Consider the following 14,453-nt stretch of genomic DNA (forward strand, 5'->3'; position numbering starts at 1 on the left):
GCTCAAGAAAAAAAAAAAAAACAAAGGTAGGAGATTAACCAGCACCGTTTATTGCATTTGATATTTATATGGCACCACTTCTGTCTGAGCAAAAAAGTGTTCCAACCAACAACTTTGCAGATGGTTTATTCTCTGAGAGGAATGAGAAACCGGTGGAACAGGTCCATGTAACCATAAAGAAAGGATTTCTGTTGTAAAGGACACTTTGTTCATACAAAAACCACTTTTACTGTGGAGAACACACTGTTCCTCAAGGGTCATATGTGGTGAGATGACCTCATTACAAGGCCTGTACACTCTATGTGCACACACAAGTATATGTGTGGAAAATATGCAAACACAGGTTAACAAAACACTCTTCCGAATCGCTTCTTTTCACTAGCCGTAAGTTCTTACACATTTTGTCATCTATCCAGTAAGTCTTGAGCGTGTAGGTACACTGTTACAATAAAAACTGTGTCCTTAAAGCCAATTCTTCTCACCAAAATCAGCACATATTATTGTATCTCTGACATTTATTTTTCCACTCTAGTAACATGCACTACAGCAGCACCAAATGCCATGCCTTCAACTCCAAATTAGCTTTGGTTACACTGTGTCCTTGCAGTTTCAAGCATATGCACACACAAAAAAAACCCTGCACGCACAATTGTGCACACTTGTGCACACTTGTTTGCTTATGGTAGTCCCTCTCGAAAAACAAAGATAACATAATAAGGCCTTAAATAACTGAAGTTGAGATTCTTGTTCAGGCAATGATCCTAAGCAATTGTGCAATTGCATGCATGTGGCCGTGGCAACTATCCTGGAGGTTCATGCCACAGATGAGGCATGCGAGGATTGGTTCTGGAGATGAAGACCAGGCAGTAGGCTTTCCTTTGTTCATGGATCCAGTTTAAATGTGGCAACTTTAGAACAACATATAAAATACCACAGTGTCTGATTGGTAGCAAAACTAAATTATTGAATATATTACCTATTTTGAAGGAGCTTTTAGTGACATCTTGCATCTGGTATTTTAAATGCTGTTTTAGCCAAGAATTGGTCTTGATACCAACCAGAATCAGCCAATGAATAGTTATTTTTCAGACATCTGGATCGCATTCCCTATCTAGAGTACTTTGTCCTAGTTTTCTCAGTTTGTAGGTGATTGTTGGCATAAGGACTCTTTGGTGGAATGGAATGTGAAATGGCTAAAGGCATTTGATGTGATAGCAACCAAGAGAACCAAAATCCAAGCCTCAGATCTGCAAGTCACTTATGATGGTAAACTGTTGAGGTCTGATCTTTGTTGAGATTTTGATGTCATTTTTCTGAGCAATGTAGTCTGCCAAAAGCCCTGTGGCTTTGCTGATGCAGACTCCCATATTGCCCTTGACAGGGAGTTAGAAAGTAAATTGCTTGGCAACTTTGAGATGACTGTCATCAGTGGCAAGGACTGAGAAATGGTAACTGCTACTGAGGTGCAGGGCTTATTTTCTGTATTCAAGGGAGGCGACACTGAATACTTCTTATGTACTAAACATTTGTCCTGGAAAATGAGTATGAACTCGTGAAGTCACCTTATTGCAGTGATGTTTGTTGGAAGAGCTTGACACCTGCTCTCTTGGCAATAGAAAGCAGAGAAATGTTATTGCTCGCCTTTTATTGACAGTGACATGACAAGATCTATTTGGCACTTATTGAATTTTGTAACATAGCTGCCAATGTTAATGACTTCCATGCAGTTTCTGTAAATAGTTCATTGCCATGGATTTACCTACTACTTCAAGGCTCTCAGCAAAGGTCAGACAATGTCATCAATTGTCTGACACATTCATGAATAAAGTGAATAAATTGAATATGTAGGGTAGAAAAGGTTAATTGGGCCATGGCTTAATCATTTGAATAATTTTTTCTCTCCTTCTACTTGAAGTTACCGAGGTAGAAATACAGGGCATATTGCGACATAGTATCTGTTCTCAAGAAACAACTGTTATGAGCGCTGAGTGACCATGCATAAATAAACTTAAGGTTGACCCTGTCAGGAGCTAAGCTGCTGTTTGCATGGCTCTTGGGTTACATAGCATCACAATGTTGTTACAACACACTCATTCCCTCTTTGTCATTCACCTATTCCCTGTATACTAAACTTACAGTAAGAAACTTACACTACAACAACCATGATACTAAATGAGTACATCAGATTCTAAAGCCTGACAGGATCAGTAATAGAGATACAGAGGAGGGCAACTGTCATTTGTTGTTGGGAACTAGGCACAAAACCCTCTGATATAACGCTCTGATCTCAGCTAACCACACCCCAGAGACAATGTCATTACCACGGCATAAAGCCAAAATGACAGTAAAGTTCTCTGCTGGAGTTAGTGTCTGGTTAACCACTAGCATCCATCCCACAATATGTACCATTATTGTCCTTCTCAGTGGTTTTGTATGTGTGTATGTGTGCTTGTGTTTGTGTGTGAGAGAAAAAGGAAGAGAACCAAACTGAGGGCCAGAAATAGGTTAGAAGTGTAAAGAGAGGGTACAAAGTAAACCAAAATTAAGTGTCTTAGTAAGGTTCTGGGTCACCACAAGCCACCAGATCAGCTTCAGTGCTCCTTTGCTTCTCCAGATCCCTAATGGTGGAAATGAGCACTGAGAAACTGAACTATGAACTAGAGCCGTATTCTATCTAATATTTTTTGAATAATATATACTGAATACACAAATGCCAACCAATGCATCAACCCCCCAACAGAATTGTTCAGCCAGTGCCCTAAAACAACATGTGTTTACATTCAGGCCATCCAATTTACTGTCATCTAATTTATCCTCTGTAGGCAATGGTCAATGTTTTGGGGCTTCCAGTGTAGCCCATGTGGATAATGCATATCCAGCCAAGACTTCCTCTGCAGTTGATTAGCAGCTTGACACTTCATAATATGGAGAAAGACACATTTTGGCACATCTCTATGAACACATCAATAATCTGTTCATCTCTATGAACAGAATAAATCATTGTCAACACATAACTGATGGATTCAGAGATTGCATTTCGGCTAATACTTTCTGCTTCTTTTGCTCTGTACATGGACTGTTTACCTGCCTGCAACCAAAGCCTGCTCAAACAGACAGACAAACAGAAACCAGAACACTTCTGACCAAATTCTTCATCACTTGCCCAAAGATTCTACATTGATATGCAGATATCTCTTTATAGAGATTAACATTCAAGTGACAAAGCCGTCTAGAGACCATAGTGATTATGACTCTTGGAGGGAAGGTGGAAATAGTGTGATGTTGTTATAGAGTCATGAAGTCCACAATGAGATGGGGACAGGGTGGGGGACAGAGCAACAAAGTGTTTTTGTTTTGTTGTTTGACACGGGACACGACTGTTTGTTTCCTGTGTTTGACCATCTTTTAACCATGACGATAAATTTTCCCCACACCATACAAGTTTTTTTTTTCCTGAACCAGATCAAAAAATGACTGTGTGAGATTTCTTTCAAAATACATTAAATGTTGGAAAACAGCTGCTGAAAAGACTTGATGGGGAGTTAAAAGTCATCCTGCTTATATGGATGTTAGTCCATTTACAAACATGTTTTTTCAGTTTATTTGGAGAACCTGTTGCAGTTTGGCTGCGGAAGTGCGGTTCACACAGGGATGTCCACCTGAAAACACAGCAACCTGTGGCAGAGGAGTAGGATCCAACTTTGGCAAAATCGCAGCCAACTAACCAACCAATCAGAAGATCAGATCAAGTCAAACGCTTCCACAGTCAGCCTGAAATGAAACTGAAGCTATCCAGGTGGAGTTAGGGGATAAACTATGATAATCTACCTGTTGTATTCTGCCTTTATTTAATTCATGCACTCATCTTAACCTTTCTGGCTAACAATTTTCACTGCAAAATAGTGATAAGAAAGATAGAGAAAGAAGTTTAATTAGCTTATGTCCGATGGTTTGAGGGAGAGAGAGAGAGATAGAGAGAGAGAGAGAGAGAGAGAGAGAAAACTTTGGTCAAGAGACATAGACAGTGAATGAGACGCTGAAGGCTGAAAGTCCAGGCTAGTTGTAGTTGTTATAATTTTCTCAGAAACTAACAACACATTGTCCTGCCTTGTTAATAATAACTCACTTCATTCTTTGCGGTTTAATTTAATCAGGCTTCCATGTTCATGGCTCACAGCTCATTGGTAGGAGTTGTGCTAAAAATGTGCTTCCCTGATACAGGACAATGTGTAACCAACTCTGTGTGTTTGTGTGTATTATGTTCTGAATGAGCGTCACAGTACATCATTTCCTTCTGATCTAGTAAACAAGTCCTGCACTGGATTTGTGTACCAGTTCTGTTTGATGTCTAAAGACAGTCCTGATTATGTGTGTGTGTGCGTGTATGTGTGTACGTGTGTCTTTGTGTCTGACAGAGAGAGTGCAAAGCGGGCAGCAGTGATAGGGATCTTTGCGGATGCAAGAAAGCAACAACAGCACAAGAAGGCACTTGAGCAGAAAGAGAAATCATGTATCTGCACGGAATCTACTAAATGTACTTGCGTGTGCGTGTGTGTAAGGGGTTTACAAAGAAGTATATGTCTACTGAGAGGGAAACAGAGATACACATCAATTTGCCCATTAAATACCATGGTGAATGATCATCTCAATATGCAGCATTAGTGCACGACAGCTGAACTTTTTTTCTTAACTTGTGAATCTTCATGCACCAAAGCAAGGCCAAGGAGAAGGATGGGTGAATGCTCCCACATTTAAAGCACTGCTGAGGGAGGGTTCAGCATCATAAAAATAATTGGTGCATAGAGCCATAAATACATATTGCCCTTTTGTACACAATAGCTTAGTAGCCTGCAGTCTACCTTTACAGAATGTAAATGTGTGCTAGATTTTTGTAAGAATGACACACATTCATTTTTGGGTCATAGAGTGTTAGGTTGAAGCTACAGTGGCAGCGCTATAGTAATGTTTTTTGTGCTTGGACGGTACACAAAAGTTACATGATGAAATGGCAGAGAGTAAACAACAAAAACTAGTCAAGTAATGCAGGTTAAGAGAATGAAGGACATATTTGTACATGAAAATGAGTAAAAAAGACACAGCTGTCAAACGAGCAAAAATAAACGAGTAATCAATATACACTATATGATAGCTGAAATGATGTCTGAAATTATATACAGAGTCAGAAACACAAATGAAGGATGGAGTTAGTGGCTGTAATTGGAGGTAAAACAAACTGGAAATTAGTTTGACCGACAGTCTTACTGCATTCAAAAGAAAATACATCATTGAATAAAAATGATTGTGAAAGTAGAAAATGGTCCAAAAACGCTCTTATTGGCAATTCCCATATTAGAATGTCCTCAAATGAGCAGTTTGATCCAATCAAAATACCATATGGACACCAGAGAATGTATGAAGTTAATAAAGTCGAGGCACATTAATGATCACAAAAAGGCATAACTGCCAAAAACATTCTAGCCAGGTTTAATAGTTATATTGTTTTCCATTTTTGGGAACCTTTCTGTTCCTTCATTTAACGTCAGACTCATTACAAAATGATGTTGAAGACCTCTAATGTGGGACTACCTGTAAATAGATTAGGGTGGCTTCAGCTTGTTTAAACGATTCTCCTTACACACAGGTATACAGTCAGACACACACACACACACACACACACACACACACACACACACACACACAGTACCGACTCCATGCAGGATTATAGGGCAGGTCCATAGGGGACTGAAATGTACTACTGCTGTCTTTGTGGAGCAGAACATAATGTTCCCCCACTACCACACCATGGAATATGGTGAGCCAGCTCAACTTGCTCTAGGGGGATTGGACTGGAGAACTGGCCCTAGCAACTAACCTGTGTGTGTGTGTGTGTGTGTGTGTGTGTGTACCCATGTGTGTATATCCATCTATGTGTGCAGGCCTTCATGTACATGTGTATGTGTGTGTAGATGAGTTTGTGTTAGTGGTGAGTGTGCGTGTGCATTCAAACTTTAAGATCAAACAGCAAACCAGGTGATTTCTCCAGAGAGGACTGCTGCCCAGGCAATCTCTGACGCAACCCTTGGGCACCCCTGGAGAACACTCCCCTTAATTATACATAGGCAGCAGAAGGGATAACATTTTAGTCCTCTCACGCTGCACGAAATTGCCTATATGAAGTTCACCCATCTTAAGATGTAAAACAAACATATGTGCATGAGGTTTGAATTAAATAACGCCTACCACATCTTTAGGTAAGTAATGCTTTAGAGGTGAAAGGGAGAGAGAAGAGAAGCACTGTAAAATAAATTATTCTGGCTGGTAAAAACAAGGAAACAATAATTGGCCCAGTTTTGTCCCAAGCAGTGTGTGTTTGCGTACTCAAGTGGGGGACACGTGCATACTGTATATAGGCTACTGCAGAGCACACATACACATTTAAATACATTTTGGTCTACATATACATGCAAACAAACACACAGACAAACTTGCACATACCGTTGCGTGAGCTGAAACACACACACACACACAAATACATAACATGCCCACAAAAACAAAAGCTCATACAGTAGCCGAGCTGTTGCTTTCAGCAGCACAGGAAGGCCAGCTTTTCTGGCACTGTCTCTCTCACCAACATTCCCCCAAACCACACAGCCCTCGTCAGGCACAGTGCCAGTGACATAAGCGTGTGGTAACATTAAAAAGAAACCTCTGGGATGGCGTTCCTTTTTCCCTTTTACTTTTCCTGTTTCAATTATTATTGTGGTTCTGCCATGTGGAAACCTCATTGTGACTGGGGTATTTTTTTCATGGCACTGATGACCCCCCATAACATTTTCAAGCTGTTAATATGCAAGGTTTTGGCCCTTTTTTATTGAGCATAGGGGGCCACTGACTGAAGGACATTTATATTCTCCGCAGACCCATCTGTTTTCAACTTGCTGGCATTGTACCCTCACCAGTCCCTATACATTACTTTGTGGTCCGCGTTCCCTACCACCCAGTCACTACTCATGTCTGCCTTGATGAGACTGGGATAGGTAAACTGCATAATTGCACCCACTCACTAACTTTTACAGCCCCATTCTCAGTAGGCCATGGAAGTGGCCCATCATTAGGCCTGGACCAATGAGACGGTGAGCTTCAGTGGGTATGGGTGGGGCTGGGTGACAGGACATTACCTCACACACCAGGCGCTCACCAGCATTCCAGTAAACCATGGGATGGTGCTTGGAAACTCATACTAGTTTCTCTCTGTTGCTCTTTCTCTCTTTTTCTCCACAAATGCCTCACAGATGCTCACTCCTGCTTCCCGTGCTCGGGCTTCACATTTGTATATACAGTATATGGCTTTGACAAAGAGAGAGGGAGCAATGGAAAAGAAGAAGAAATACCTTTTAATGGAAATAAACACTTTTTAGGAGGTGCTGTGACAGGATAAATATTCTGTTATATATTGTTTTCTTAATTTGCATGTGTCCAAAATTTCCACAAATCCGAAAGTAAACCAAACAAACCAGGTTGCTGCCTCACTTCACACAGTCATAAAGCAGATTCTGGGACAAACAATAAACTCAGCAGGTATCCTCCTGTTGACTTCTGGTGCACTTGTGCACACACTGTGTTGAATAAAGTGATTGCATTTGAGACACGCAAAATTAATGAACAGCTTAGTTGTTTTAGTGATTATATTCAGTGGCTGCTTGAAGACAAAAACATGCACAGAATATAAAGAAAAGAAAAAAAGCACAGAAAAGAGAACTTGTAAATTGGTGTAGACAAGGGGATTGTGGGTGAGTTGGCTGACAAAGATATAGTCGTAACAACTGAAATGCTCCTACAAGCCAAATCACTGATAATATACCATTTTCATTCCTCCACATGGAACATAGTATGTGAGACATTACTGTATGTTGTGTCCTTGTGTCTGTCTGTATATAAATATATGTTTCCATGATCACCACTTCATAATACCTATAGAATTCATTTTCGTGAAACGGATGCATCATCTTAATAGTTTAATATATAATAATATAGACTGAGTTTATCTATTTATACCACAGGTAATCTGTTACGGACACAGAAATATATGCTAGTTAGTTATTATGTTGTATTACAGTACTTTAATTAATGACCCCATTAGGTGTGGCATGGGTTTATAATGACAGGCCATGCCAATTTGAAAAATGACATCTCTCTTCTTTGTGTTGTACGTAAAGAGACGTGAGTATAGACTAGAGTGTTAGAAAAGTCCTTGGTTGAGCTGAGATCTTCCTCGAGCTCCTAGGTCATCCTCCTCTATTTAAACAGGGAGGACCTTTGCATGGGCCCCCTAAATGTCTGAGAGCCTCGGTAGTCTTTCAAGAACATATGGCCCATGTTTGTGTTTGTGTCTGTTTGGTTTATTGATATGAATCCAAGATAGGACAGTTTGACAATCTGGAGGCTTCAACATCAGTATTCGAGCCAAGGTGGATGTAGCATATGTTTACGTTTGTATGGCTATGTGCAGGCATCCCTCTGTAGAGGTGATCTAACTTCACTGTGGCGCCAAATCTCCATCACAAGGGCAAAGGCTGTGGTTGAGGTACATTATGGTTATTAGAGCCATTATTATTGTCATTACTCTGTCTTCACTAACAGCGCCACTCTCTATTTCCCCCTTTTCAAGTTTATGTTTTGTTTTATGCTCCTAATGAACGTTTTTACGGCACACACATATTTTCAGGGTAATGAGGCAGAAGTTGCACCCTCTCTTTCTCCTCACCTTTATCTCCCTCAGTTTCCCCTTGGCTCAAGACACTTAGCTCTCCTTTTATCTGAAGTGGTGATTTACAAACACCAGTTTGTGTCTACAGACCAGGGATTGGCTGTTGTCTGCCAGTCTGACTAGCCAGCTGGTACAAATTAAGACCATGTGTGTAACTGTGTGATTGTGTGTGTGTTAAGAAGTTGAACTCATCTATAGTGTTCTTGTTACTGTTTTCCAAGGAAGGTGAGAAGTTGTTGTTTTTTTTCCCAGACATTTCGTCACGTGAATTATGCACCTAGAATTTGGTTATGTCTTTGTCATGAATCAGAATAAGGGAACGTGTTTTCGAATGAATGGGGTTAGGAAAGGCTATCAGAGGTAATAATTTAACAGTAACGACTTCCACTTAGAGGCAAACCTCTTTAGAATGATTACACATTATGAGCATTACAACATCATCGTTTCCTGTCATCTGTAACAGTTTTAATCATCCATTTTACCTCATAATCAGCAGATCTCGCATGTCTTTTCTCAACTGAGAGACTACTTTTGACTGTCTTTTGTTAATTCCTGCTGTGATATTGTAGTTATAATCAACTATTTGAAGGTCTGCTGACAGGTGGTATATTTTACAGACATAATGGATTGAAGGAGGAAACAAAAACAGGATTTAGTTTAGATGCATATGTGCTGTTTCTTTACTTAATTTCTATATTTATTTATTTTTTCTTGCATGATCTGTTTAGACTCAGAGCCTATTCATATTCAATGCTTTTGAGATCCTTTGTGAAACACACATACTGTACAAGGCATCCATTAATGTGATAATATTGGTGTTACATCACATGTGCAATTTTTTTTATTTTTATCTTTCTGTTCACAAGAGGAGTGGTTCTAAAAACCAAACAAACCACACAAAAATACAGTAAATAATGTATTTGACACCAATGACTTTTTGCTCCAAATCTGATGATTTAATATTCCTAATATTAGGGGTGGGCTGATTGCAGTATGTCTGGGATAGAAGAACGCACATCTGTTTTTTCATTTGATCTCACTGGATTCAGCTGATGTATTAGCCATAAAAGTGTCTGATGGGACAGAAAAAAAGCCAAACCAAAGACATAGACAGAAGTTGACCTGTACTTTTTAATAACAGATTCTCTGTAATAGAATAAATTTATGAAATGATAATACTGGGATGTTTTGCGCAGATATTAAAAATAACAGTACTTATACTGATAAGTGTAGCCATATGTTGTGAAGCTGCAAATTCTGTGCATCAGGTCTTGTTACTTAATCTATGATAAAGTGAGGGCTATAAATGTTTCTGGGCTCCCATCCCTCTCTCCTCAGTACATTAATCAACGCACGTGCCTTTTACCGTCCTTGGGGACTTACTGTTGAGAATGCATTTACCTCAGTCCTTAATTAACACCTGATCATGGTACACATCTAAATCTTAACCAAAAGTGACAAAAATGGGCACCGAGTTCATCATATTTGTTGATTTTATTTGTAAGGAAAAAACTTATAAACATCTATTATCGTCAAGAGTGAGCAGAGCTGGCAACAAAAGAAAGAAAAGTGTTTTGCCTGAAACATTGTGCTTTAATAAAACAAAAAGGAAAATTCTAAGAGGAGAAGAATGCTGTTTTTGTTTCCTGAAAGTCTACCATATTGTGTGAAACATCGACTGTCAACAGTTTCTCTGGCATGCTTGACAGAAAATTCAAAGTGGCAGTGTGGTTTATCAACACTTTTGTTTTAGATTAGCACCATTAGTATGGGCTGAAATATGTGCCGCCAGAAGCTGAATTTGAATAATTTATATTTGAATTTGAATTGCTTAACTTGAATAATTGCATTAAAAAACTGCATTTGAATCACATAATTTGAATTTGTATTGTATGTTCCAAACTAATAAATTCAATTTCAAATTACAATTCAGATTCAGTTTTTCAATGCAATGATTCAAAGTGAACAATAACAAATTCAAATTATGTGATTCATATTCAGTTTTTTAATGCAATTATTCAAGTTAAGCAATTCAAATTCAAATATAAAAGATTCAAATTCAGTTTCTGGTGGCACATATTTCAGCCTATATATTAGCTTAAAAAAAAAGAACATTTGACAATTCAAATTTAAAAAGATATGCAGTGTTAAAATCTAAAAAAAAGAAAAAAAATCTTGGAATTGAAAAGACAGTTTGACAGTGGTAGCACCATGGTGCAATGTTTTGCATGGTTGACTCACAGCAAGAAGGTCTTGCAGTCTTTAGATGGCCATCTGGGGCCTCTGGAGTTTATAAGTCCTTCCTGTGCTTGTGTGGGTTTCTGCCGGATGTTCCAATTTTCTCTTTCAGTCTAAGACATTCATGCTATGTTAATTAGCCACTCTAATTTGCCTGAAGGTGTAAAAGAGAGTTAAAATGATTGTCTGTCTCTATGAGTAAACCCTGTGGTAGCAACCTGTCCAGGAAGTACCCAGGCTCTCACCCAATGTGTGCTGGAATAGACTTAGCCCTTTGTGACTCTGAAAAGTATATACAAACATGCATTACCATCAACTTTCTTACCTTTTCTTTTAATAATTAAATCAAATCAATAACCTCTGATGTTCTATTTAAAGAGCTTTGACTCTTGGCATTGCATGAGAAGGAGGTTAGAGGAAGTGTACTGAGCCATGGGAGACTTGTGAATTGTATCCTACTGTTGTGATACTTTATGGGGGTTGTTTGCTTGAGTACAGGGGCTTTGACATGCCAAGTAGTGTTTGCCTGTCTCGAACAGTGGGTTGTTAGAAAAACACACTAGGAGCTGAGGAGTTAAGGATGAAAGCAGGAGGGTGGAGGAAGGTGTAGCTAGTGCCACCTGTGTTTACACGAATAAGTAATCAGTTTGCAAGTCATCACAGTTCTACGAGTGACTATTACCTGACAAAGTTCACCAAGTTGAACTCCATTGAATGTAGACATCGTCCCTTTGCTCACTCAGAATGGAAGTATACAGGAGAAAATTCACCAGTTTTGATTTTATGTCTGACTGTAGCCTTACAGAGACTTCAGAGTGTTGAGGGTTTTTGTGGGTCAAGACCAAAGTCAAAGTTGGGATGGTAACCAATGTTGGACTCTGGGTTCCCCCACACTTGCCAGAGTAAAATAATCCTGTCTTTCAATTTTGTTACTGTATTTATTTCATAATTTTATTGATTAGCAAATGACTATGTTTTCTGATGAATTAAAAATAAAGATCTACACAGCTCAAATGCGCGCTCAAATGGAGCCAAAGTCTCATGGCGACTGATCTCAGGTGTTTGTCACCTGCATTTCTCATTTCTGCCACTTCAGCTCTGGGCAGAAAGGTCACGTCAACAGATCCAGGGGACAGATATATAGACAGATAGCTGGCCAGTTTTCCACGGTGGCAGGATCTTACAGCAGCCGCTCTAGCAAAACTCTCATGTTACTGGTGTCTCATTTCACTAGCTCAGGGCAGCGGGCGAAACTCACCGTCCTTGGGTATGTGCCCTCTCTCCCCTTTGTCTGTTATCTATTGCTCAATAGTCTTTTACAGATGTGTCCATCTATCACTTTTTTCTGTCTTTCTATTTCCTTTTTAATCATAATGACTTTTCAAATCATTTCATCACAGTTTTCTCTACATCCTTTCTGTCCATGTTTCTCACCATACCATGCATGACCTCACCCTAACCTATCTAATGAGGTGATAATGTGTGGGACACAAATCCTAAAGGCGCTACTTTGATCTTCTGCATGTCAGCAAAGCTACAGCAATGAGATGACTTTGTCAATGTAGAATTTACAATGACTGGATACCAGTATAGTTTTGAATTCAGCTGCATTCCTGCTCCTTTTAAAACTATGCCATACTGTTATAAGTGCTTCTGATGATGGAGTGGTAAAGGAGAGGTTGAGTAGCTAATCACCTTAGTAGTTTTGGCTTGAATATTCTATATGTGTAATTACAGGTGGGTTACTAGGGTAGAAGAAAGTTTCAGTTGCTGTTTTAAAAGCTATTTTTTGAAGATTCTCTATGTTCCCCAGATGCCATAACATGATGTGTGGTCATAGTAGAATTGGCCTAGTGAAACTGACTCCACAGGTTGCATTTTCCGTTTATATCTGTACTTGCACACAACATTCTGTCCCATTCTGCTACTTGTATTCTTTAAGTATGTAATTATACAAACAAATACAAAAACCCCCCAAAAAACATCAAACCATATAATAGTGGATAGACTTTGTTTGGTTTGGGGAACAAATGTACCTTCTTTTTTGTTGAAATAAAAATAGGCCAGAACCTGTTTTAAATTATCTGCTTGTGTAATTAGCGGTAACTTTTAGTGCAGCCGGAGTTCATGTTGTCTTTATTTTGTATTGTCTTCATTTTGTTTCACCATCAGGAATGTTTTCAGTGTCATCTTTTTCACCGTTACTCACAAACCTCCACTTTCTTCTGTGGTAGGACAGATCCATGGTCACATTGAATGGATTGGGATTCTGTAACCACTTGTAGACACAACAGCAATGGTTTATGAACACATAATTTGTTTGTCTTTTACCAGACAGACACATTTTTTTCATCATTAGGAAATATCTGTGCAACAGGTGAGCATGCCTAGGGAGAAACTGCCATGTGTAGTACACATAATGAGTCTGTCTGGCACACTAATTCAGGTGCTTCATGTAATCATGAAAACTCTCTGAGGGCTTCTAGTGGGCAGGTGTGGCATGACAAGGTTTAAAAATCCAGTACAAGGCGAGAACACAAAAACACACAAAGACTAGTCTGCAGGAGAATCCGACACAGAAGTAGAAAAGAGGGATGTGTGGCATGTGATGCATCACCGGGTGCTGGGTTTGTTGACAAGACACAAAAAAACAGCTTTGTACAGAATGCACGTCAGCTACACGTCAGCCCAAGCAGCAGACAAACAGCTGACAGCTGTGGAAAAACAGGGGTCACAGCTTTTAAGGGCAAGACAGTAACCAAACTGAAGCTTTTTCCAGTATGTGTAAAATACAAGTCAGTTAGCTACAGAGCTAATACTCATTTCACTGTGAGGATACAGACACGGTAGTTAAGTGTTTCCCATACAAAAAACAACAAGAAAACAAAAACAAAAGAAATATCATATCATAGACACAGATTATTTTGATTTTGATATTATATATATATCAATTATATATATATATATTTTGATATTAAGTTTGGTTGAAAAAAATCTGTTTAATTTTATTTCTTTATATTTTTTGGACCTAAAACATGAAAAAACAAACAACAACAATAACCAAAAAAAACAAAACAAAACAAAACCCCAAAGACATCCTAGTTAGAATGATGTCCACAAATGTCCCAATTTCCTTCTTTTTCTCTTATGTTTCTCTAGACATGTCAGTCCAAGGTGTTTGATCTATCAGATGGCGTGTCCCAGTATGCATGGTTCCCCTGTCGTGAGGCCCATTTGGCACCAGCAGCGTATCCTAACTATGTGCTCACGGTAAGATCTATCTGAAAAGAATGATGCAGAAAAAGAAGTCCGAATCCGTGTATATCACTGTTTCTAAAGCTATTTATGATGATGATTATAATGATGTTGTAAGCTTTAATGGACATTTGAAATTTAATGGAAATTAGGAGTTATTTGTATTAAAAGGAATGCCCAACAACAATAATGT

General features: G+C 39.0%; 1 protein-coding gene across 2 annotated transcripts in view; it reads left to right on the top strand.

Moving 5' to 3' along the window:
* The window catches only part of pappaa (pregnancy-associated plasma protein A, pappalysin 1a), a 91,202-nt gene that overhangs the window by 40,554 nt on the left and 36,195 nt on the right, over positions 1-14,453 (top strand). For both annotated transcript variants that reach the window (XM_027282268.1, XM_027282269.1), the window contains exon 11: positions 14,165-14,275. In XM_027282268.1, the coding sequence (XP_027138069.1) occupies positions 14,165-14,275 (111 nt within the window). The remainder of the gene's footprint in view (positions 1-14,164; positions 14,276-14,453) is intronic.

This window comes from Larimichthys crocea, chromosome IX, assembly GCF_000972845.2.
Source record: "Larimichthys crocea isolate SSNF chromosome IX, L_crocea_2.0, whole genome shotgun sequence".
NCBI classification, from domain to species: domain Eukaryota; kingdom Metazoa; phylum Chordata; class Actinopteri; family Sciaenidae; genus Larimichthys; species Larimichthys crocea.